Below are 21,162 nucleotides of genomic sequence, written 5' to 3' on the forward strand. Positions count from 1 at the left end.
TATATAATTATTTGTATATAATGTTCAAATTTAATTATTATACAAATTTTAAATTAATACACAATTAATAACATTTACATACGATATCATATCAATTACGTTTGCAGAAATAAAAATTAAATATTTATTAATTTATTAATTTAAAAATATTTGTCTTTATATAAATTTTTTTACTTATTACCATTTGTGTTATTAGTATTATTATTGTTGCCATTCCCGTTGTTAAACCATCGACAACCAGCTTTTCCATCATGATGATGCATGTTAGATTGTATATTTATAGAAATTACTGACGCCTATCAATGAGGAAAATTTATATTTATATAAAATAATATACTAAAAATGATTTTATTTTTTAAAAAATATGATTTTATTTAAAAAAAAAATTTGAAATTATCACAAATATCGATTTAAATGAAGTACCTTATAAATATAGCATTCAAAAATTTTTATTTATGTCACGGAATTATATAATTTAAAAATTAATAACAAAAGAAATAAGAATAAAGAATATTACTTGTAATAAAAATTATAAAATTTAAATTATTATTATAAAATAATATATCATTTCATAATGCACAACATAATGGAACACTTTTTTTTATTTCAGATAAATTATTTTAGAAACTAGATAAAAATTGCAAAATTGCAACAAGATAAATTCATTATAATTATATAATAGTTATAAAAAAATATTACGTATTTTTTATATGCATATATTTTTGTTTATAATATTAACTATTATCTAATCTTAATTATTAATGATATAGATTTATATACTGGAATTAATATATATTGATAACAAAATTAAAAAAATTATAAATAAAATAAATTTTAAAATAAATAATGACAAATTATAAAACAAAGAGATTTGAATTTGAATGTGTAATAGATAATATAGAAATGTTATTAAAATCTTACCGCAATGCAAAGTAATATAAAGAAAAATAAATGTATTTTATACAATTTCATCTTAAGATATAGAAATTGAAACAAAACTGTCACAATATGAATACTTGCATATTTATACTAGTTACATAGCATAATTATGATGTTTATCTTTCAGAAAATGTTTCCTGTAATCTTCTATAATAATCATATAATAATTATTTTTATCTTTATTTTGTGTTAATATTACTTTTCTGTAATACTTAAAAATCATTTTATTCAGTTATTGTAGAATTCAATTGCAATAAAAAATAGTGTGACCTTTGTCTGCTTTCAAATTTTATTGAATAATCTAATAAAAAAAGATGATATAAAATATTGAATGAAAAAATAACTATTAAATTATAAAAATTTGATTTATAAATAATAAATTATTTGTTTTTGTTTAACTTAATTTGCTATTTATATTATTAAATATATTTTATATATACATATTATTCTATTTATTATATATCCCAAATTAAGGGATGATTCCTTTATAACTAATATAATTAATTTATCCATAATTAATTAAATCATAAATATATAATCACAAAATATTTTCCATTGCAAATTAATAAAAAGAAACATACAATACATTTTATTTTTATTAATATTTTTTATTTTCAAAAGTAATATAATAAAAATAAATTTAATTATAAAAAAAGTGAAAAATAAATATAAAATTTACCATAATTATCAAATATTTAAAATATTTAAATAGAATAAATATATATAGAATATAATCTTCGATAAACATTCGAAAAATGCAATATATAAGTATATTGTAAATGTAATAATTAAATTAATATAATTATATATAATTGCATTTCATTTATTTAATAATTTATATTAATTTAATAAAAAAAATGTATATATAAATTGAGAAAGATTAAAAGAAAAATTGAATTGTTTTAAAAATAAAAATATAATCGATATTCGTAATAAATTATATCGATATTAAAATCGAGATATCATAACTAAAAGTCGATAATCGATACGAAAATGAAGCTTTAGAATTTCTGGTAAGTTCTATGAAATTGATTACTTTAAACGAACTGCGAGACCAGCTAGTTTCTGGAATCATCTGCCTTGAACGTGTTTTCAGTATTACGTAAAGTGTTATTGAATTACAAAAATATTATTTAAAGATTTAAAATAAGTAAGTATTCTTGCAATATGTATTATTTAATTTTATATTTGTATTTTCATTTCTTTTTGCTGAATAGATATTTATGTATATATTATTTTTCTTTAATTCCATTAACGTCATTTATTTTTATTAAGAACTATAAAGACATGGCATAGTATAAATTAATTTTTAATTTATTATTTTTTATAATACTATTTTAAAAAAATTTTCTTTTAATATATTATTGTTTACGTCATGATTTTGCAGTTTTTAAGTAGAATCAAATTTACCATTTTTAATAATATAATATATTTAATATAAAATATTAAATATAAATAGATATAATATTTATTTAATTCTTTTTTTAATTTAGAATGGCTGCAATTGATATATCTCCTAATAAGGATGGAGGTGTTATGAAAGAAATAATCAAAGAAGGTATTGGAGATGAAATTCCATCTCCTGGAAGCAATGTAACAGTCCATTATACTGGTACTTTATTGGATGGAACAAAGTTTGATTCAAGCAAAGATCGTAATGAACCATTTCAATTTGAACTTAAGAAAGGATCAGTTATCAAAGCATGGGATATAGGAGTAGCAACTATGAAAAAAGGTGAAGTTGCATTATTGACCTGTGCTCCTGAATATGCATATGGAAAAAATGGTAGTCCACCTAAAATTCCTCCAAATGCAACACTTAAATTTGAAGTAGGTTATTATTTTTAATTGCATAAAAATATTAATCTTTATTAATAATATATTTTAAATTTCATTTAATTAAAAATTCAATGTTATGAAATATATATTTTTTTATTAGATCGAAATGATTAGTTGGAAAGGAGAAGATTTAAGTCCTGAAAAGAATGGAAGTATTGAGAGGCATCAAATTATACAAGGAAAAGATTATATCACTCCACAAGAAGGAGCTTTAGTAAATGGTAAATTTAATTTTATAATATTTTCATTTTATGCTATTAAAAATTTAAATAACATATTTTGTATTTTTGTATTTTATAACATAATTTGTATTTCAAATTTATTGCTGTTTTAGTACATTTAATGGGAATGTACAATGGGAAGATATTTGAAGATAGAGATGTACAATTCAACCTCGGAGAAGGAGAAGATTGTGGTGTCATAGAGGGTATTGAAAAAGCTTTAGAAAGCTTTAAAAGTGGAGAAAAATCAAAACTTATAATTAAAAGCAAATATGCATTTAAGAATGTAGGAAAACCTGAATTTGACATTCCACCAAATGCAACTGTAGAATATATAGTAGAATTAAAAAACTTTGAAAAAGTAATTATTTTATTGTGAAAGTAATTATTTTATTATTATGTAAAATAATAAAAATTTTTTTAATTAATGTATGTTTATTTCAGGTAGAAGTTTGGTCCTTGAAGAATCATGAACAGATTGATTTAGCTAAGATGTACAAAGAGAAAGGGACAAATTATTTCAAAGCAAATAAATACAACTTAGCAATTAAAATGTATAAAAAAATTACTTCAGTTTTAGAATATGGAGAAGATTTTGAAGGAGATCTTAAAATAGAAAGAAATAATCTTATTTTATCAGCACATTTAAATTTGGCATTATGTTATTTAAAATTAGATAATAATGTTGAAGCAAAAGATTCATGTAATGAAGCTTTGAAATTAAATCCACAAAATGAAAAAGCACTTTTTAGAAGAGGACAAGCATATCTTGCATTAGCATCACCTGAAATTGCAATTAAAGATTTTCAAGAGGTTTTAAAAGTAGAACCAAAAAATACAGCAGCTGTAAAACAAATTGGAGTTTGCAATAATCTCATTAAAAAGCAATTAGCAAAAGAGAAAAAGCTATATGCAAATATGTTTGATAAATTTGCACAAGAGGATAAACAGGTTTGTGAAAAACAATAATAGTCTTATGTAATAGGATTCCAATTATTTTTTTATTACTCATTTATATGTATGATTTTAATTATTAATGTCCTTTATAATTATAATATTATAATTTATAATAAAAAAATTAAAATATAATAATGTTGATTAAATTTACATCACATATAAAATATATACTCTAAATAAATTTTTAAATTACATTGATGTGATATGTTTGACCATAAATTGTTAGTAATGTCACAGAAGGAAGAGGAGAAATTGCGAGAACAACCAGATGTGATGTGTGGGGCCTTGGGTGAATGGGGTCAGGAAGAACGACCTGGAGGTAGAGATGCAACTGCCTTTGAAAAGGAGAATCCTAATATACTTATGCTCAATGCTAATGGTACTGATGAATTTCAAAATATGTAAAATATTGATCATCCTTTATCCTGTTCCTTACACTGCCCCATTTTTAACTGCCAACAATATGAAATTTTGTTAATTATTCTAATGGGTTTCTAATGTGTTTCAAATATGTCTACATATATAAAGATGCATATTATATTGTTAATTAATATTCTGTAACATTTATGCATCCTAGTCAAAAAAAAAAATTCCCATTTTGCATAATTAAAACAAAACTTAAAAGAATAAAATTTTTTTGCTTGAAATCTTTTTCATTTTTTATGTAAGTTCAAATTATACAAACAAGAATTATAATTTAATAGATATTCATTTTGCAATTTTAATAATTATAATTGGTGTTCTATCATAAAATTATATTTAAAATTATGTATACTTAGCAATATATATTTTTCATTCCATAAAATTGTAAATGCAATATGATAAAGCTAAATAATATATAATTCTTGGACAATTATTTGTACAAATAATTACCTTATTACTTTTATTATTATTTTTATAAAAAAATTTGTAAATTATTATTATATATTAAAAATAAGGTAAGTGATATTTCATTAATATTATTATATTTGTTTAATTGATATTCAATTTATAATAAAACTTTTTCTTATTAAAAAAAATTTTATTATGTAAAAATATGTACATTTTTAAAAATTATTATTTTAGTTATATTATTTAAAATATGTCAATTCTATATTTCTTTAAATTCATTTTCACAAAACTTTAAAATTAAAAAAATTAAAACAAACACATTTTTATAAAAATTTTGTCGCTTAGTAACAATCATATTAAATCACAATAAGAAGACAATTGAGATAAATTGAAACAAGATAATCAACTGTTAATTGAACTCCATCTGTTTGATTATAATATAATTTTTTTTATTTGTAAAGCGTAGTTCACAATTGAAACATATAAATATGTTGATGAATATATTAAATAAATTTGTATAAAAATTTAAAATTCATAATAAATCTGTAAAATAATTATTAATCAACAAAATAAATATTAAATATTTGTTAAATTATTGATTATTTACACAATTTAATAAATACTATAATATATCTTGCAATCTTATTGGTGATTTTTATATATTATTTGATATATTTAACCAATGATATGTTTTAATGTGCATTACTAACACAAATTCAATGACTATTAAGAATAAGCGATCGCCGCGAAACTACAGGCTCATATAATCCTTATTCTTCGATAGAACTGAATCCAAGTTGTCTACTAAAAGTGAATGAGAAATTAATTGTCTCTTAAAATGCCTAATATTATAAATGATATTAAATTAGATTTTAAAGATGTTTTATTACGTCCAAAAAGAAGTACGTTAAAAAGTAGATCCGATGTAAGTAATATTTATATAAAGTTTATAAAAATTCATGAAAGTCTATATTTTTGTTTCATTTCTTTTTATATAAAATTTAGTTATGTTTCATACATAATCAATATAAAATTATAAAAATACATATTTTTAATAAATTTAGCTTGTAAAAAAACAATTTCTTTTTCTATATTTGTACAAAAAAAATATCGAGGGCAAAATATTATATTTTTTAATATGGATATAAAAATCTCATTTTTCTTATTTTTTAAAATTATTTTTACATTAAAAACTTCTTATTTAATTGATAACAATATAACATGTTTATAAAAAGTACATTTATAATTTACTAATTAATCACATGCATTTATATATTTCATTTCTTATAAACATTAATTAAGAAATTTTTTTATTTAATATTAATGATGAAAATATACTAAATTTTAGGTCGATTTATTTACGGAAATCACATTTCGTAATTCAAAACAAATTTACAATGGAATACCAATAATTGCTTCAAATATGGATACAGTAGGAACATTTGAAATGGCTAAAGCTTTAGCAAAGGTATGTTTTATTTTTATTTTAATTTTATTATAATAAAAATTGATATTTATAATAAAATTATATATAATTATATATATTGTATATAAAAAAATATAAATTGTAAATAAATAAATAATTCAAAGCTAAATAATTCAAGCTAAAAAATATTAATTGTCATATCAAATTATTATATTTTAGTATGGCCTCTTTACTACTATTCATAAATATTATTCAGTAGAAGAATGGACAAATTTTGCTGCTGAAAATCCTAAAGATCTTAAATATGTAGCTGCTAGTTCTGGTACAGGAAAGGAAGACTTTGAACGGTTGTCAAATGTTCTAACATCTGTACCAGAATTATCTTTTATCTGTTTAGATGTTGCTAATGGTTATTCTCAACATTTTGTTGAATATGTTAGAAAAGTAAGAGCAGAGTTTCCTAATCATACAATTATTGTAAGTAATTATATTATTATATTATAATTTTGTAGAAGAAAATATTGAATCACTATCTTTAATATTAATCTTTGATTATTTAATCTTTTTATATTTAAAAGTTAAAAATTATTACTATTGCAGGCAGGAAATGTAGTTACTGGTGAAATGGTAGAAGAATTAATATTATCTGGAGCAGATATAATAAAAGTTGGAATTGGTCCTGGATCTGTATGCACTACACGAATGAAAACTGGTGTAGGATATCCACAATTAAGTGCTGTAATTGAATGTGCAGATGCAGCTCATGGTTTAAAAGGACACATTATTTCTGTAAATAATAATATATTGTTTTTGTACATTAATTTTTTTTTAAATTGTATATAACTTTAAGAAATATATTTTGTTGTAGGATGGTGGTTGTACTTGTCCAGGTGATATAGCAAAAGCTTTTGGTGCTGGAGCAGATTTTGTAATGGCAGGTGGTATGTTTGCTGGTCATGAGGAATGTGGAGGTGATACTATAGAAAAAAATGGAAAAAAATATAAGCTTTTTTATGGCATGGCTTCAAATACAGCAATGAACAAGCATGCTGGTGTTGCTGAATATAGGTTAGTAAATAATACAAATAATAATGAGTTATATTTTGAAAAGTGAATTATATACTTTTGATTTTTTTATGTTTTCTCTTTTGAAATTTTTTAGATCATCAGAAGGCAAAACTGTGGAAGTGCCTTACAAAGGTCCAGTAGAAAGTACTGTATTGGATATATTAGGTGGTTTACGATCAGCATGCACTTATACAGGAGCTGAACGATTACGTGAACTACCACGACGTGCTACTTTTATACGTTGTACACAACAGTTAAATCCAATGTATGGTCCACCACCAGAAATCTGAAGTTATTCAAATTAATTTATTGTAGTACACATTTAGGATAATGTTATTATTGAGTCAATTAACAAATTGCTATTATTTGCTGGCAAATAATGTTTATATAAAAATTCAAAAGCTTCAACTAATGTAAGTGTACATACATTTTAATGGCAATTTTAAATTGCATTGAATTGAATGAATTTGAAAGATATAACGCTTAATAGCACAAATATGTACCTTATTTATATATATATATATATATATATATATATATATACACACACACATATATATATATATATATATATATACACACATATATTTTTTATGAATATTTCATTCTTAATTATATATTTACATACGCGTATATTATTATACGAATTCAATATATAAATAGAAATGATATCAATTACTAGAATGAAATATTCACAAATATATTTTTTAAAATGTTTCTGTAAAGTCAGCAAGATCGTGTGTTTGATACACATATATATACATAGCTTTTATTAAGTTAATTACATATGTACATATGTATAAAGTAAATTTACATACAATGCATGGATAGAGTATAAATTGTTTTAAATATATATATATGATAATACATATATTCTAAACAAAACGCTCATAAAAATATTAAAAGTTGAAATTCTTAATGAAATAATTAATTGGCAATTATTTTATGTATAATAAATAATTAAATCTTAGAACATATTTTTTATTAAAGAATTTGTTTTCCTCTCTGTCAAAAATTAATAATTTTACAAACCTGTTATAAACCAATTTGCTTTTCTTTAAAACTTAACATTTCAAATATCCATTAGTTGAATTTCTTCATCAGAAAGATTAAAAAATGATTATCTTCATTCCTGAAACATTTTCATTATTTTTATATGTTTATAATTGCAAAAATATAATGAATAAAACTTAAAAAAATTGTATACCTTGTATTAATAATTATATTCAAATCTTATATAAATTTGTTTAATCCTTTATAATTATTTAAAAATGAAATATTGTTTAATTTTACTTACTTGAATTATAAAATATACTGCCAAAACACGAGTATAAATATAAAATTTTTTTGCTGTAATATAAAATAAAAACAATGCGTTGATTTTAATTACTTAATATTGTTTGTGTAATAACATATTTGTAATGATTATTATTATTAATTACATTTAATCGTGTATTAGACGATAAACAGAAACACATCAAAATTCAATGATGTAGAAAAAAAATAGATGTATAATTGTTTATGAAATACATATATTACTTAAAATCATACCAGACCATGGCCGATTTAAGTCATAACTGCAACAAAAAGAATAAATCAAAATTTGAATTTTTATATTACCTATATGCAATTCTATAGAAAACAAAACAAAAGTCATTTTGCAATTTAATTATTAATGATATTTATATTACCTAGACATAGAAATGATTCAATAAGGCAAAATTTGTATAAAATTTTATTTTAATTATGATATTTACGTATTTCCCAAATATATTCATACATATAGGTACTCAATCATAAATAAATTATATTTAAGTATAATATAACATTAACAACAGAAACAAGTATATAAAACAAATAAAGTTCCGATCCTGAAAAATTAAATGTGTTTGATACAAATAATAAAGTAATATATATTTGTAAAATACACAAAAATGTATTACAAGTAAAAAAAATAGTTTTATTTTTTATGTATATCAATACATGTATAATAATAGACCTACTATTTATCTTTGAATGGAATTTAATACCTTTTTTATTATTGAATAGAATTTAATACCTTTTTTATCATTGCAAGTGCATATTGTAGCACATTTTAAAAATATAAATAAATCTTTGTTTGAAAATTTTTTATACATCCAATATTTTATATTCAAATTTTTATGTAATTTATAAATAAAAAAATTAAACAATAAATATGCAAACAATATTTTTCCCCTTTACATACTTATTTAAAATTTACTTATATAAAGACAAATTTTTTTCAATAAGTAAAATGTTATATATGAAGAAACAACAAAAATATAACAAAAGAATTATCAGTCATTTTTGCAAATATATCTTTCCTGATTAACATAATATATATGTATAATATGTATAATATAAAAAATATCTTAATTGTAGGTGATAATAAAATTTACAAATTCAATTTTGATAAAATTTAAATGATTTGGAGGTTTTACATATGACTAGTAAAATTTGTTGACAATTATTTACGATAATTAATACATTCGTGTGAATAACCATTTGATAAAATTAGTAAATAATATATGATTTTATAAGTTGTATATAACAAACAATAATTTGATATGCCATCCATTATTCCATTATTCTCCAGTTTAGCAGGTCCTGATTCCTTTGAATATAAACACATAGAATGCTGAATGAAAGATTTAAAATAGTAGTTCCCCTTGATGAAATTTATCGTAGAACATCCCTACAACTGGCAGCTCCAAGAATCTAAAATAGTAGTGGTATTTGACAAGAAAAAGCAAAGGAACCAAGGTAAAATTGTATTTAGTATTGTTATAATAGTGTATATGTGTACGTAGACCATCATATATATATATATATATATATCATATTCTCTTGCATACATAATAGATAAAACAATTCATAAACAATAGAAACGAATTTTAGCTGTCTTTACAGCCATTATACTTATAATTTTCCTAATCCACTAAAGATAAATGTTTCATGAATGAACCAGTGAAACATAAATAATGACATATTGAAATAAGTATCTAAATGTTTTTCTTATGAATACATTGGTAAAGATAATTTTTAGTATTTTTAACGATAAATGGGAAGCATAATATGGGTATATTGTTGCAGATTCCCCGTTCCTGTTTCTGACCTGCTGCTTCACCTGCCAGTTTGAATTTATGTTACAATCAGGTGTTATGGAACAAAAATACATACAATAGTATAAGTAGAACACAAGTAGACATCATGTTAATATCATATTATAATGTGTTAAATTTCTGGCATTTCACGTTACTTAAAATTAAAACCATGAGTATCCTACAATATGTATATCTATGTATATAAAAAACACAAAATATAGTATAAATAGAACATAGTTGGTTCTAGTGGCATTTTTCAAAAGTTTATGGATTTTGCGAAGCGATCAACTATTGTAATTTTATTGTAAACAGTATATGAAGTTACAGCAGGCATTAACCGCATCCCGATGGGAAACTATCTGAAAACTATCTGAAATAAACAAATAATTATAATAAAACACATGAAGTGTATAAATATAAATATACTTTCAAAGGTGTAAAATATATTATTTTAATATTTAAATAAAACATTAAAATATCATAGATTTATCATTTTTATAAATATTTAATTCCCTGAAAATATCAATAATTATCAGCATGGTATGATATTTCCTTCTTCTTACACCATTGATTTTTAAATATAATAAACAGTAAATATCAAGCCAATATAAATATAAGTGATTGAATACAATAACATATAAATAATTATATATACAAATAATTATATTTGGAAATATATGTGACCTGAATAAAAAAGATATATTTTGTTTAGTCATAACTTATTTTATACTTTAAATATTTATATATAAGAAGAAATATATAATATATACAATATTCATGAAATATGAATTATTGTACTTGCTTTTTTATAAAAAATATATATAATTTAAATATTTTTTATTAAACTATTTTGCTTTTCATTTGTTAAGAATTAAAAAATAATCAATCTTTTTCAATTATCAATTCTATAATTTCTTCAAATTTAAAATTAATTTAAAATTAATATTTATATCTGAATTTCATGAATATTTTTCTGGATAATTTAATAATTAGTAATTGCAAACATTTAAAATATAATTTTAATAATTATAATTTCATATAACTATATTTCATATACTTTAGATATTTTAAAATATTTAAAAATTGTTTTTATTACACTCAACTTTACATTGACTTAATATAAATGAATATTTAGAAAAAATTGTATGATATAAAAGAAATAAAAAAAATAAATAATAATAAAAACTCTTAAATCATTAATATTAAAATAATTTTAAGTAATTTAAAATAATATTAAAAAGATTTGAAAGTAAATTTTACATATAGCCTCATCATATTACTAAAATAAAATTTCAATATCATACAATTTTCTAATTCATATTTGTTTATTTATGATATGTAAAAATAAATACTTACAGCTAATATTTTTCCTGATGGAAGTTTAACTTTCTGTATTCGTTTGTGAATAAGGATAGTTCTGATAGCCCGTTGGGAAAGACGGATTTTGTTGACCAGTTTGTGGCTGTGTGGTAGAACCAGCTCCTGCTGCATAATAACCCGTAGGAGTTGAACTAGCATTTATTGTTGGATAACTACCATAAGTTTGTGGAAATGTATTAGGAGTCCCACTTGTTGGACCGGATTGACTTTGTATACTTTGTTGTATTTGTTGTTGAGCAATTTGATTGTTTTGTATTCCCAACTAACAGAAATAAAATATATTATTTTAATATTTTTTTACATTATAATCAATTGTATTAATTTTTTTTACAAATATTTTTAATTAATATACCTTGCCTGCTTTCATTTGAGCTTCTATAGCTTCTGCTTCTTTTATTTTACCAATACTTCTATAATACTCTGCCCATTGTGCACTATAATCGGCTTGACCGCCATTCTGTGTTGCTCCCGTCTGTTGTTGTTGTTGTGTTTGTTGTTGTTGTTGTTGAGTAGATCCAGCAGCATTAGGTGTTGATGTATTAGATTGATTCTGTGTATTTCCTATATATAAAATTAATTAATTTATACTTAAGTAATTTATATTTATATCAATTAAATTAAATTTAATTAATAAAATTGTTTAATTTTTATATCTTTATATAGAAAATTTTTTACCTGATTGTTGATTGTGATCTTGTTTTCCTTGTTTTGCTTGTTGTTCGATCATATCTGCTTCTCTATGCATACCTAGTGATCGATAATATTCTGCCCATTGTGCACTATAATCCGGTTGTCCCGTTTGTGGATTTACTTGAACAGGTGTTTGACTTGCAGTATCTTAAATATAATAAAATTAAATATATATATGATATATATATTTTTAATTATTATATTTATGTTATCTTAATGTAAACATACTTGTATCAGTAGACTGAGGTTGACTTGGCCAAGCTTGATAAGCTGTTCCTGCATTCCATGTTGGATTATATCCAATTGCTCCTTGTGTACCAGTAAATGAAGTATTAGCTGGAGCCTTTGATTTAATTTATATTAATGAGAAAAATTAATAAATAATAATTTCTTTATATTTTTTATATTTAAAAATTATGTAAATTTATTATATATTTATATTTACCATGCCTAATTTTTCACTAAATATTCTTTTTGCATGTTCCACTTGTTCGGGATTTCCACGAATTATGAAAATTTTCTCGTTTTCATTACTTTGATTTCTTCTATCTAATTCACAATGTGCTCCAGTTTGCTGATTTATTTGTTTAATGGTTTCACCACCTAAAATAATGAAAATAAATATTTAAATGTTTATTAAAAATATTTATATATTAAATCTTACTTATATATTTATGAATATAATTTTACCTTTTCCAATAATGATACCACATTTTGAAGATGGAACAGTAAATGTCGTTTCTATTTTATCTTGCATAGGACCTCCTTGACGTCTATCCCATCCACCATATTCATTTGGATTTCGATTATTGCTAAATCCATTGCCTCTTGGACCACTTCTTGTTCCCATATTACTTCTACCATCATCTCTTCTCTATATAAATATTTAATAATAATATTTAATAATAATAAAAAAATACAAATAAAAATAATGATTTTTATAAAATATAATATCACGAAATGATAAAAAAAAATATATTTACCATTACACTATCAATAAGTTCTTGAATACGTTGACGCACTTGTTCTACAGCTTGATGCTTTCCAGATACTATACATTTTCTATCCCCAGGACCATCTTCTCGCCCTTGTTGGAATTGAACTCTTGCTCCAGTTTCTGCTTGTATTTTTTTAATCATATCTCCTCCTTTACCAATAACAACACCTACAGCAGCTCTTGGAACAAGTACCTAAAAAATTAATAAATATAATATTTATTCATATAAATATAAAACAAATAGTTTTTAAATATTATAGAATATTATAGAATTGTATAGAAATTAGTAATATTTGTAAAAAGTATGTTATACCTCTACTCCATCAGTGGTTCCAGAACCATGATTAAAATTACTATCATTTGAGTAATTTCCACTCCTATCACTCCCTCTTGAACCTCTATGAAACATTTGCATTTCTTTTTCAGCTATTAATTCATATACTAATTGTTTGGCATATTCAACCTTTTGAGGATCACCAGTTATCCTATAAAAAAAAAGAAGAGTTTATAACTTTAATAAATTTAAAAATTTTTTGCAACAATAATGACTCAGAATTTATAATAAATTAGTTAGAAATTATAATTAATGTTACCTTAAAGGTTTTTCTTGTTCTTGAGAAGGGCCTTCTTGTATAACAACCATTTTTGCTCCAGATTTTTCTTGAAGTTGTTTTATTGTTTCTCCTCCTTTTCCAATAATTAAGCCAACTTTTGGTCCAGGAATCATTATTTCAACAAATCCTGGATGACCCATCATTCCTCCACTACTTCCACTCATATCGCCAATTCCTTCAGTTCTACTTCTTTGATTTACAATTGATAATACCAATTCTTTAGCTCGACTGAAACACACACAATTTAAATGTGCAATGTAATATTAAATAATGCTGAAGTTTGAATATAATCTATTAATATACAGTAATGTAATTTGTTTGCAACACATGATGTGATGTCTACTGTGTGCCAAGATATAAGTCATGAATGTCACATTATTTTTTGTTTGACAAAGAGTTATTTCTTAAGTGTATAATAAAATTAAATTTCATGTTAAAATGTTGTAGGCTTAATTATAAGCAGATTTAAATAAATAAAAATTCAATTTCTCTTCTTGTTGCGAATAACACGTCCCCATGCATATCCTATCCTCCTTCCTTCCTTCTTTCTCTCCATATCCTATTGAAAGCAAAAAACTATTAGTAAGTATAAAATTATTAAATTAAAAGCCACAACTTATTTATAAATTTTCAATGAGAAAATATTCTGAAGCATATGTAAAGTCAAGTACGAGCCCGCTATTCGCATCCAGGAGCTAAGTAAAGATTCTGTAAAACATTTGAGAATTTCAATATGCAAAAGCATGTAACCTACATTTAAAAAATGCATGTTAACATGAAGTGATAGCATATGGAGTATACTAAACACACGCAAACTATATTTCACCAGTACTATTTGTGCTTAAAGCACATTTTCTAACAAATACAGTTAGTGTATAGAAAGCATTATATCATATATAACAACACCACAACGTAAATTTTAAAATGAAATAGTTGATACTTTCAGGTGTTTCTAGAAAATTTTACAATGAAACTAGGTGGATAATTTGTTATTTAAGTAAATAATAATCAATCTAATCAATTTTTTATATATCAAATATAAGGAGGATAGCAGGTTTGTTTTCCTGTACATGTGTTTATAATATATATACACATATATGTAGATATCTATATATATGAACATATATAATTCTTTTACTTTCACTTTCTTTGTGTATATACATATATACACACATATATATATATATATATATACATATATATATATGTCTGCATATATATATACATAAGTATATGCACAGATGTAAAATATATATTTTGCATTATGAGTGTAATCAATAAGTGCCACTTGACATAAACCACGAAGTAATCCTTTTTTCTAGGCAAAATTTTGTAAAGTGGAAATTGCATTGCATACAAAATAGTTAAAATTAACAAAATAAGAAGGGAAAAACAAGTTACTTGACAGCTTCTCGTGAACCAGTTAATGTGCAAACACGTTCAGGTAGTCCACTTTCTGATGCCATTTGTATTTTACATCCTGTTTCACTTTGCAATCTTGTTATCTGTTCTCCACCTCTGCCAATTACTGCAAAGATAGCATTGTTAATTATAATAATTCATTCAAAAATATTATAATAATTTAATTACATGTTTAAATTAAAATAAATTAATTTTACTATTATATTCATTATCCAATATATGTTATTAATACATATAATATCAATTTATCATAGTACATATCAATTATAAAATTTATACAAAAATGAAAATATAACAATATTAAATATGAAAATGTAACATAATATTAAATTATAAATTAGAATTTATGGATTTTTATTTAAATTTAATAAATAAAAATTAAAAATATTTATATATTTTTAATTAAATTTTTAAAAAATATATATATCAATATTTACTTACTCAAACCAACCATGTTATCTGGAACTCTGATATCTTCATTACAGATACCACCTACATTTCCTATTGGTCCTGATGAAGATCCTCCTTGTCCTGATCGTCCAGTTGGATTAATTGATTCCCCTAAAGAATTACTTCCTGCTGGGCCTCGAAGTCCTATCAATGGATCTGACACTAATGATGCCATTTTTTTTGCCTCAGGTTCTAAAATCATAATCCCATATCAAAAATTTTATGTTTATTTTTTATTTATTATTATTTTAAGAAAAAATGCATATATTCTTTTTATATATAAAAAAATTATAATAATGTATTAACATGATTATTTTATGTACATCCTATTTCTAAATTAATATATCAAATTTGATAATAAATTTTCAATATATATATATATGTACATATGCATATATATAATATTACCTGATCCATCTTCAAGGGGACGTTTTAATTTAGCATCCTGATTATTTTGAGCACCAGCTGGGTTAATCTTTGCTGCTATCTAAACATAATCACATTGAAATTATTGATAGCTTATTATTATTATAAATTTAAATAATTAAACAAATTATAAAAGAAAATTATTAATTACAAAATAATTATTTAAATTTGATTTAATTATTAAAATAATCATATAAATGTGTAAATTGTAGTAAATGTGAATAACATAATTTAAAAAAAAAATAAAGCACTATAGATTAAAATTTATTAAAATTATGTAAATATATGTATTATAATATTTTATATATATATATATATACATATATATATATATTAAAATAGAGTTTATTTCTTGTATTTTTTAAGTACATAGAACAAATATTAAAATAAAATATTATTCAAAAGAAATGTAGTTATTAATATATTTACATTTAATTAGATATTTTTATTTGTTGATGATTAAAGTCGACGTATGGTTTAACAAAAGTGTAAAGTGTTATGTGGCCTACTTATAAAAATATCATTTAATCATAACCTATACCACACATTGATTTAGCATATTTACTTACTTGTTTTGCACGTTGCAAAGCTGCCGCAAATGCGGAGCTTTGACTAAAATTTTGAGGCGGAGCAACCGCTGAATAGTCACTCATGATGGAACATGAAGCAGGAATACGAATAAAACTACTCCAATATTCCTTTTAGCAAACTGCTATTAATAACCAATACTGTTTATTTAACTCTAATATACAATGTTTAAATTATATTTCACATAAAATACAAATATTTTAACAACCTGCTTTGAAAATACACAATTGTTCAAAGCAAAACTTTATGAGTGAAAGAACTGTGCTTTCACAGAAAGAACAATACAGCGCAAGCGTCGGTCATAGAATATAAAATTTTGAAGATTGGTAATTATTTCAAAATTGAATAATATTTCAAATACATATATATACATATATATACATGCTAAATAAGTGTAGAAAAGCAATTTTTTTCTATAAAATTAAAATTTAAATTAATTTATTTATATATGTTTAAAATATATAACGAATATTATATAATATTTTGTAGTTATATGTATGTATTAAAATTATGTTATGTTAAAAAAAAATTAAAATTAATTTATATCTATTATGTTTATTTTTTTATTTTTTAAAAAACATAAAAAAAATAAATTTAAATTTAACAAACCTAAAAGAAATATCTATTTTAACTAAAATAGAAAAAATAAATGTGTTACTTTTTGAATACGTATTTATATATTTCTACCTCATAAATTCTTAATTCTATGCATAAGTATATTTCTATGTATACTTATGAACTAAAAATACATATATGACTAATATATAATGCTTTTAAACATATAAATATATAAATTCAAAATAGTATTTCAAATTTAATTATTAAATGCTTATATAAAAATGAAAATGAAATAATTCCTTATAATATAAATATATATATATATATATATATATATATATCGTGAACTTTTATAAAAAAATTACTAATCATATAAATAGGATTGCAAATAGAAAAATAATTTTTAAAAATATATTTATTAATAAAACAAAATATAAATATACTTTTTTTATTAATAATTTTTTTATATAACTATCAATTAAAAGATAAATCAATTAATTATATTTATATATTCATGATATACATAATCATATATAATAAATTTTTATTGTGAAAATATTATAATATATTAGTATTTTCTGGAAACTATAATATATTTTTATGACATTCAACATATGAGAGTTAAAATTTCTAATTCATTTTATTTTTAAAAGATAATAATTTTTTAAATGATTTTTCAAAATTTATTTTTAAAAAATAATATATTATACTTATTAATATATTATATTAATATATTTAAATTATTGTTTTTTTTTATTTTGGATTTGAAATATTATGTAAGTATATATGTGTAAACAGTGACAAAAATTTACATCATTGTTCACATATATATATTTTTATAGTTTTGTTGTTATATGAACTTATATTGGATGATAAGATATGGCAAGTCAAAGAATCACTTTAAATAATAATTAATGTGAATTTTAAATGTTTTTTGATTAAAATATTATATATTTTATGAAAAAATTTATATAATAATGGAAATATCACGTTTACAACCTTGTATTCAATTACAACTTTCAAAAGAAGAATTAGAAAGTATTATTGATAAGGCTAAAGATTGGGCACTTATGCATGGTATTAATAAATATATTAAATTTATTATTTATCATTATTAAAAATGTATAATAATAATTTGAAATTTATTTATCAGGTATAAGTATGCGATCAAAAGTATCTTTTAATAAAAATCAAGTGCAAGTTTTACCATTTACTTTATTACCATCAAGCTTTCCTAGAAAAAATTTTGAGAAAGCTAAAAATATTCAAATATTATTGAATGAATTGATTCATAAAGTGGCACATAATAATGATTTTCTAACAGAGAGCTTAAAAAGGTATAAGATTAATCAGATATTTATTTACATATATATATATATATGTATGTATATATACATATAATAGAAAATTTTTATATATTTTATAGTACAATCGATGCAGATCCATTTACAGCAAAATTATTTAGTATATATGAAACTGTATATAAAGAAGGATTTAGTCAAGTAAAATATTAATATAATTAATATATATAATGATATTCTAATTAATATGTAACATAAATTTTAAAATATTTTTTTCTTATAGACTTTAAGTCTTGGATTATTTCGATCAGATTATATGTTACATGAAAATCAGATTAAACAAGTTGAATTAAATACTATTGCAAGCAGTTTTGGAGGAATAGTTACTATTACTTCTCAATATCACAAGTAAATTTTTATAAAAGTATTTTTTTATAAAATATAAAATTTATAATTTAATTAAAATATTTATTTAAACATGGTGTAATATTTTTTTAGATTTATTTTATCAGAATTAGGACATATAGACAAAATAAAAAATGTAAGTATTATATAGTAATATAATAAATATTTTTTCTTATTTATTAAACCTTTTTATCTTATTCATTTGTCATTTATATTTAGATTCCAGAAAATAACCCAATTAATGGACTTTGTAAAGGCTTAATACATGCGTGGAAATTATATGGTAATAAAAAGTAAGTATAATATAATGAAATGAATGTTAATTATATATAATTTATATATAATTTATATTACAATTATATAACTATATTTATATTACAATTATATAACTATATATTAATATAATAATAATGCACATATATAATATATTTTATTATAGGGCTGTAATTTTATTTATTGTTGAAAATATTACTTATAATATTTGTGACCAAAGGTTTCATGAATTTGAAATTTCTAAAATTAATCCTTATATTAAAATAATCAGGAGAAGTTTGAAAGATTTAGTATCTGAAGCAAAATTAGGATCAAATAAACAATTAATAGTGTATGTAATCATATAAAATACTATAAAAATATAAATATAAATTTTATTTTTAATTTTATATATTATTTTAAATTTGATATATTACTTAAAAATATATAGAAGATATTATATACAAATATATATACAAGGTATAGAAGGTATTATATAAATTGATTACTTTAAATATTAAGAAATAATTATTATTTATCATATATTTTTTTACTTTTTTTTATATTTTTTAAGTATATTTCTTATATTTAAATAAAAGATCATTACTAACATCTTTTAGTGGAAATTTAGAAGTTTCTGTAGTTTATTTTCGTTCGGGTTATGAAGTTGAAGCTTATCCTACTGAACGAGAATGGCAAGTTAGATTATTAATAGAACGTTCTCAAGCAATAAAATGTCCATCAATCCATTATCATCTCGCTGGTACTAAGAAGGTAAATATTTAACTATCTTTTATTGAATGTTATAAAGAATATAAATTTTTTCTAGGTACAACAATCTTTGGCTTATCCTAATGCACTCAATATATTTTTAAAAGATAATAATAAAATAAAACAAATACAAGAAGTATATGCTGGACTTTATTCTTTAGAATTTGTAAGTGTTGAAAAATATAAATAGTAATATAAATATAAATGTATAATATTTAAAAATATTTTTATATTATATTGATATATATTCTAAATACAGAATAATGAAGCAGAAGAAATAATTAATAATGCTATATCAAATCCAAAAAAATATGTATTAAAACCACAAAGAGAAGGAGGTGGAAACAATATTTATAATGAAGATATAAAGTTGCATTTCGAATCTATGAAAAATTCAAAAGAAAGAACAGCTTGGATATTAATGGATCGTTTTTATCCTCCTGTACAAAATAATTATATTGTACGTGTTCATAATGAGCCTTTTGAAGATAATCAATTACACTTTTCTGATGTTGTATCAGAACTTGGTATTTATGGAATTATTATTGGGTAAATAATAAAATATCTCTGTAAGAAAATTTTTATATATTGAATTATGATTTTATATAATTATGATTTTTTTCAGAAATCATAATAGTATCATACATAATGAAGAAGTAGGACATGTTCTGAGAACAAAACCATCGAATGAAAATGAAGGTGGAATAGCAGCTGGAATTGGTGCTATTGATAGTCCATATCTCATTGATTAATATAAAAAAATATTTATATTTTAATTATAAAAGTACAAAAAACTTATTTTAAATTTATATTTTTATCGAAAATAATTTTAATAAAGAATGTTGAATAATGACTTTTATAATAATTTAATCCTAAAAATAAAAATTAAACAAAAAACATTG

The 21,162-nt window shown here is 21.4% G+C and overlaps 4 protein-coding genes and 1 long non-coding RNA gene across 12 annotated transcripts; 3 read left to right on the plus strand and 2 right to left on the minus strand.

Moving 5' to 3' along the window:
• The first annotated feature begins 1,838 nt into the window (after nt 1-1,838).
• Nucleotides 1,839-4,603, plus strand: LOC107994986 (peptidyl-prolyl cis-trans isomerase FKBP4). 2 transcript variants are annotated; one of them, XM_017052193.3, is made up of 6 exons: nt 1,839-2,089; nt 2,433-2,769; nt 2,879-2,999; nt 3,113-3,360; nt 3,444-3,950; nt 4,194-4,603. In XM_017052193.3, exons 2-6 carry the CDS (start codon nt 2,434-2,436, stop codon nt 4,359-4,361), a joined length of 1,380 nt encoding a protein of 459 aa, XP_016907682.1. In that variant the 5' UTR covers nt 1,839-2,089; nt 2,433; the 3' UTR covers nt 4,362-4,603. The 2 variants fall into 2 exon arrangements, with proteins under 2 accessions (XP_016907682.1, XP_016907683.1); XM_017052194.3 differs by having other exon boundaries at nt 1,928-2,089; nt 4,183-4,603.
• On the minus strand, nt 3,982-5,490 carry LOC133666730 (uncharacterized). Its single transcript, XR_009831262.1, has 2 exons — nt 4,830-5,490; nt 3,982-4,408 (listed from the first exon to the last, which is right to left on the minus strand). It is a non-coding gene; the product is annotated as an uncharacterized LOC133666730 (long non-coding RNA).
• A 30-nt stretch (nt 5,491-5,520) lies between these two features.
• Nucleotides 5,521-7,768, plus strand: LOC107994934 (GMP reductase 1). The gene is made up of 6 exons (XM_017052097.3): nt 5,521-5,712; nt 6,136-6,255; nt 6,433-6,690; nt 6,814-7,002; nt 7,082-7,281; nt 7,376-7,768. Exons 1-6 carry the CDS (start codon nt 5,626-5,628, stop codon nt 7,569-7,571), a joined length of 1,050 nt encoding a protein of 349 aa, XP_016907586.1. The 5' UTR covers nt 5,521-5,625; the 3' UTR covers nt 7,572-7,768.
• A 253-nt stretch (nt 7,769-8,021) lies between these two features.
• On the minus strand, nt 8,022-17,276 carry LOC107994933 (far upstream element-binding protein 3). Of its 6 annotated transcripts, XR_009831252.1 has the most exons (16): nt 16,955-17,276; nt 16,368-16,446; nt 15,951-16,151; nt 15,489-15,615; nt 14,067-14,315; nt 13,787-13,958; nt 13,460-13,666; nt 13,167-13,350; nt 12,922-13,079; nt 12,705-12,819; nt 12,462-12,623; nt 12,139-12,347; nt 11,763-12,048; nt 8,724-8,858; nt 8,579-8,631; nt 8,022-8,413 (listed from the first exon to the last, which is right to left on the minus strand). XR_009831252.1 is itself a non-coding variant. In XM_028665204.2 (14 exons), the coding sequence occupies exons 1-13, from the start codon at nt 17,036-17,038 to the stop codon at nt 11,788-11,790; spliced, it is 2,208 nt and encodes a 735-aa protein (XP_028521005.1). In that variant the 5' UTR covers nt 17,039-17,276; the 3' UTR covers nt 8,022-8,858; nt 11,763-11,787. The 6 variants fall into 6 exon arrangements, 4 of the variants coding, with proteins under 4 accessions (XP_028521005.1, XP_061935865.1, XP_016907585.1 ...); XR_009831253.1 differs by lacking the exon at nt 8,724-8,858; XM_028665204.2 differs by having other exon boundaries at nt 8,022-8,858.
• Nucleotides 17,277-18,297: 1,021 nt separating this feature from the next.
• On the plus strand, nt 18,298-21,113 carry LOC107994671 (glutathione synthetase). Of its 2 annotated transcripts, XM_062079940.1 has the most exons (11): nt 18,298-18,608; nt 18,685-18,868; nt 18,958-19,033; nt 19,116-19,240; nt 19,331-19,373; nt 19,457-19,530; nt 19,677-19,841; nt 20,110-20,263; nt 20,319-20,426; nt 20,520-20,809; nt 20,886-21,113. In XM_062079940.1, exons 1-11 carry the CDS (start codon nt 18,509-18,511, stop codon nt 21,010-21,012), a joined length of 1,446 nt encoding a protein of 481 aa, XP_061935924.1. In that variant the 5' UTR covers nt 18,298-18,508; the 3' UTR covers nt 21,013-21,113. The 2 variants fall into 2 exon arrangements, with proteins under 2 accessions (XP_061935924.1, XP_061935933.1); XM_062079949.1 differs by lacking the exon at nt 19,677-19,841 and having other exon boundaries at nt 18,335-18,608.
• The last annotated feature ends 49 nt before the right edge of the window (nt 21,114-21,162 follow it).

The sequence above is a fragment of the Apis cerana genome, linkage group LG1 (assembly GCF_029169275.1).
Source record: "Apis cerana isolate GH-2021 linkage group LG1, AcerK_1.0, whole genome shotgun sequence".
Classification (NCBI taxonomy): domain Eukaryota; kingdom Metazoa; phylum Arthropoda; class Insecta; order Hymenoptera; family Apidae; genus Apis; species Apis cerana.

Excerpts from the sequence above, each read along its gene's own strand:
- LOC107994986 (XM_017052193.3), top strand. The coding sequence starts at position 2,434 with ATGGCTGCAATTGATATATCTCCTAATAAGGATGGAGGTGTTATGAAA. Across the intron at positions 2,770-2,878 it reads ATGCAACACTTAAATTTGAA|ATCGAAATGATTAGTTGGAA; the intron begins GTAGGTTATTAT and ends TTTTTTTATTAG. Across the intron at positions 3,951-4,193 it reads TTGCACAAGAGGATAAACAG|AAGGAAGAGGAGAAATTGCG; the intron begins GTTTGTGAAAAA and ends GTAATGTCACAG.
- LOC107994934 (XM_017052097.3), top strand. The coding sequence starts at position 5,626 with ATGCCTAATATTATAAATGATATTAAATTAGATTTTAAAGATGTTTTA. Across the intron at positions 6,256-6,432 it reads TGGCTAAAGCTTTAGCAAAG|TATGGCCTCTTTACTACTAT; the intron begins GTATGTTTTATT and ends ATTATATTTTAG. Across the intron at positions 7,282-7,375 it reads GCTGGTGTTGCTGAATATAG|ATCATCAGAAGGCAAAACTG; the intron begins GTTAGTAAATAA and ends GAAATTTTTTAG.
- LOC107994671 (XM_062079940.1), top strand. The coding sequence starts at position 18,509 with ATGGAAATATCACGTTTACAACCTTGTATTCAATTACAACTTTCAAAA. Across the intron at positions 19,241-19,330 it reads ATTACTTCTCAATATCACAA|ATTTATTTTATCAGAATTAG; the intron begins GTAAATTTTTAT and ends ATATTTTTTTAG. Across the intron at positions 20,264-20,318 it reads ATCTCGCTGGTACTAAGAAG|GTACAACAATCTTTGGCTTA; the intron begins GTAAATATTTAA and ends AATTTTTTCTAG.
- LOC107994933 (XM_028665204.2), bottom strand. The coding sequence starts at position 17,038 with ATGAGTGACTATTCAGCGGTTGCTCCGCCTCAAAATTTTAGTCAAAGC. Across the intron at positions 13,667-13,786 it reads GAACCACTGATGGAGTAGAG|GTACTTGTTCCAAGAGCTGC; the intron begins GTATAACATACT and ends TTAATTTTTTAG. Across the intron at positions 12,049-12,138 it reads CTCAAATGAAAGCAGGCAAG|TTGGGAATACAAAACAATCA; the intron begins GTATATTAATTA and ends TATTTCTGTTAG.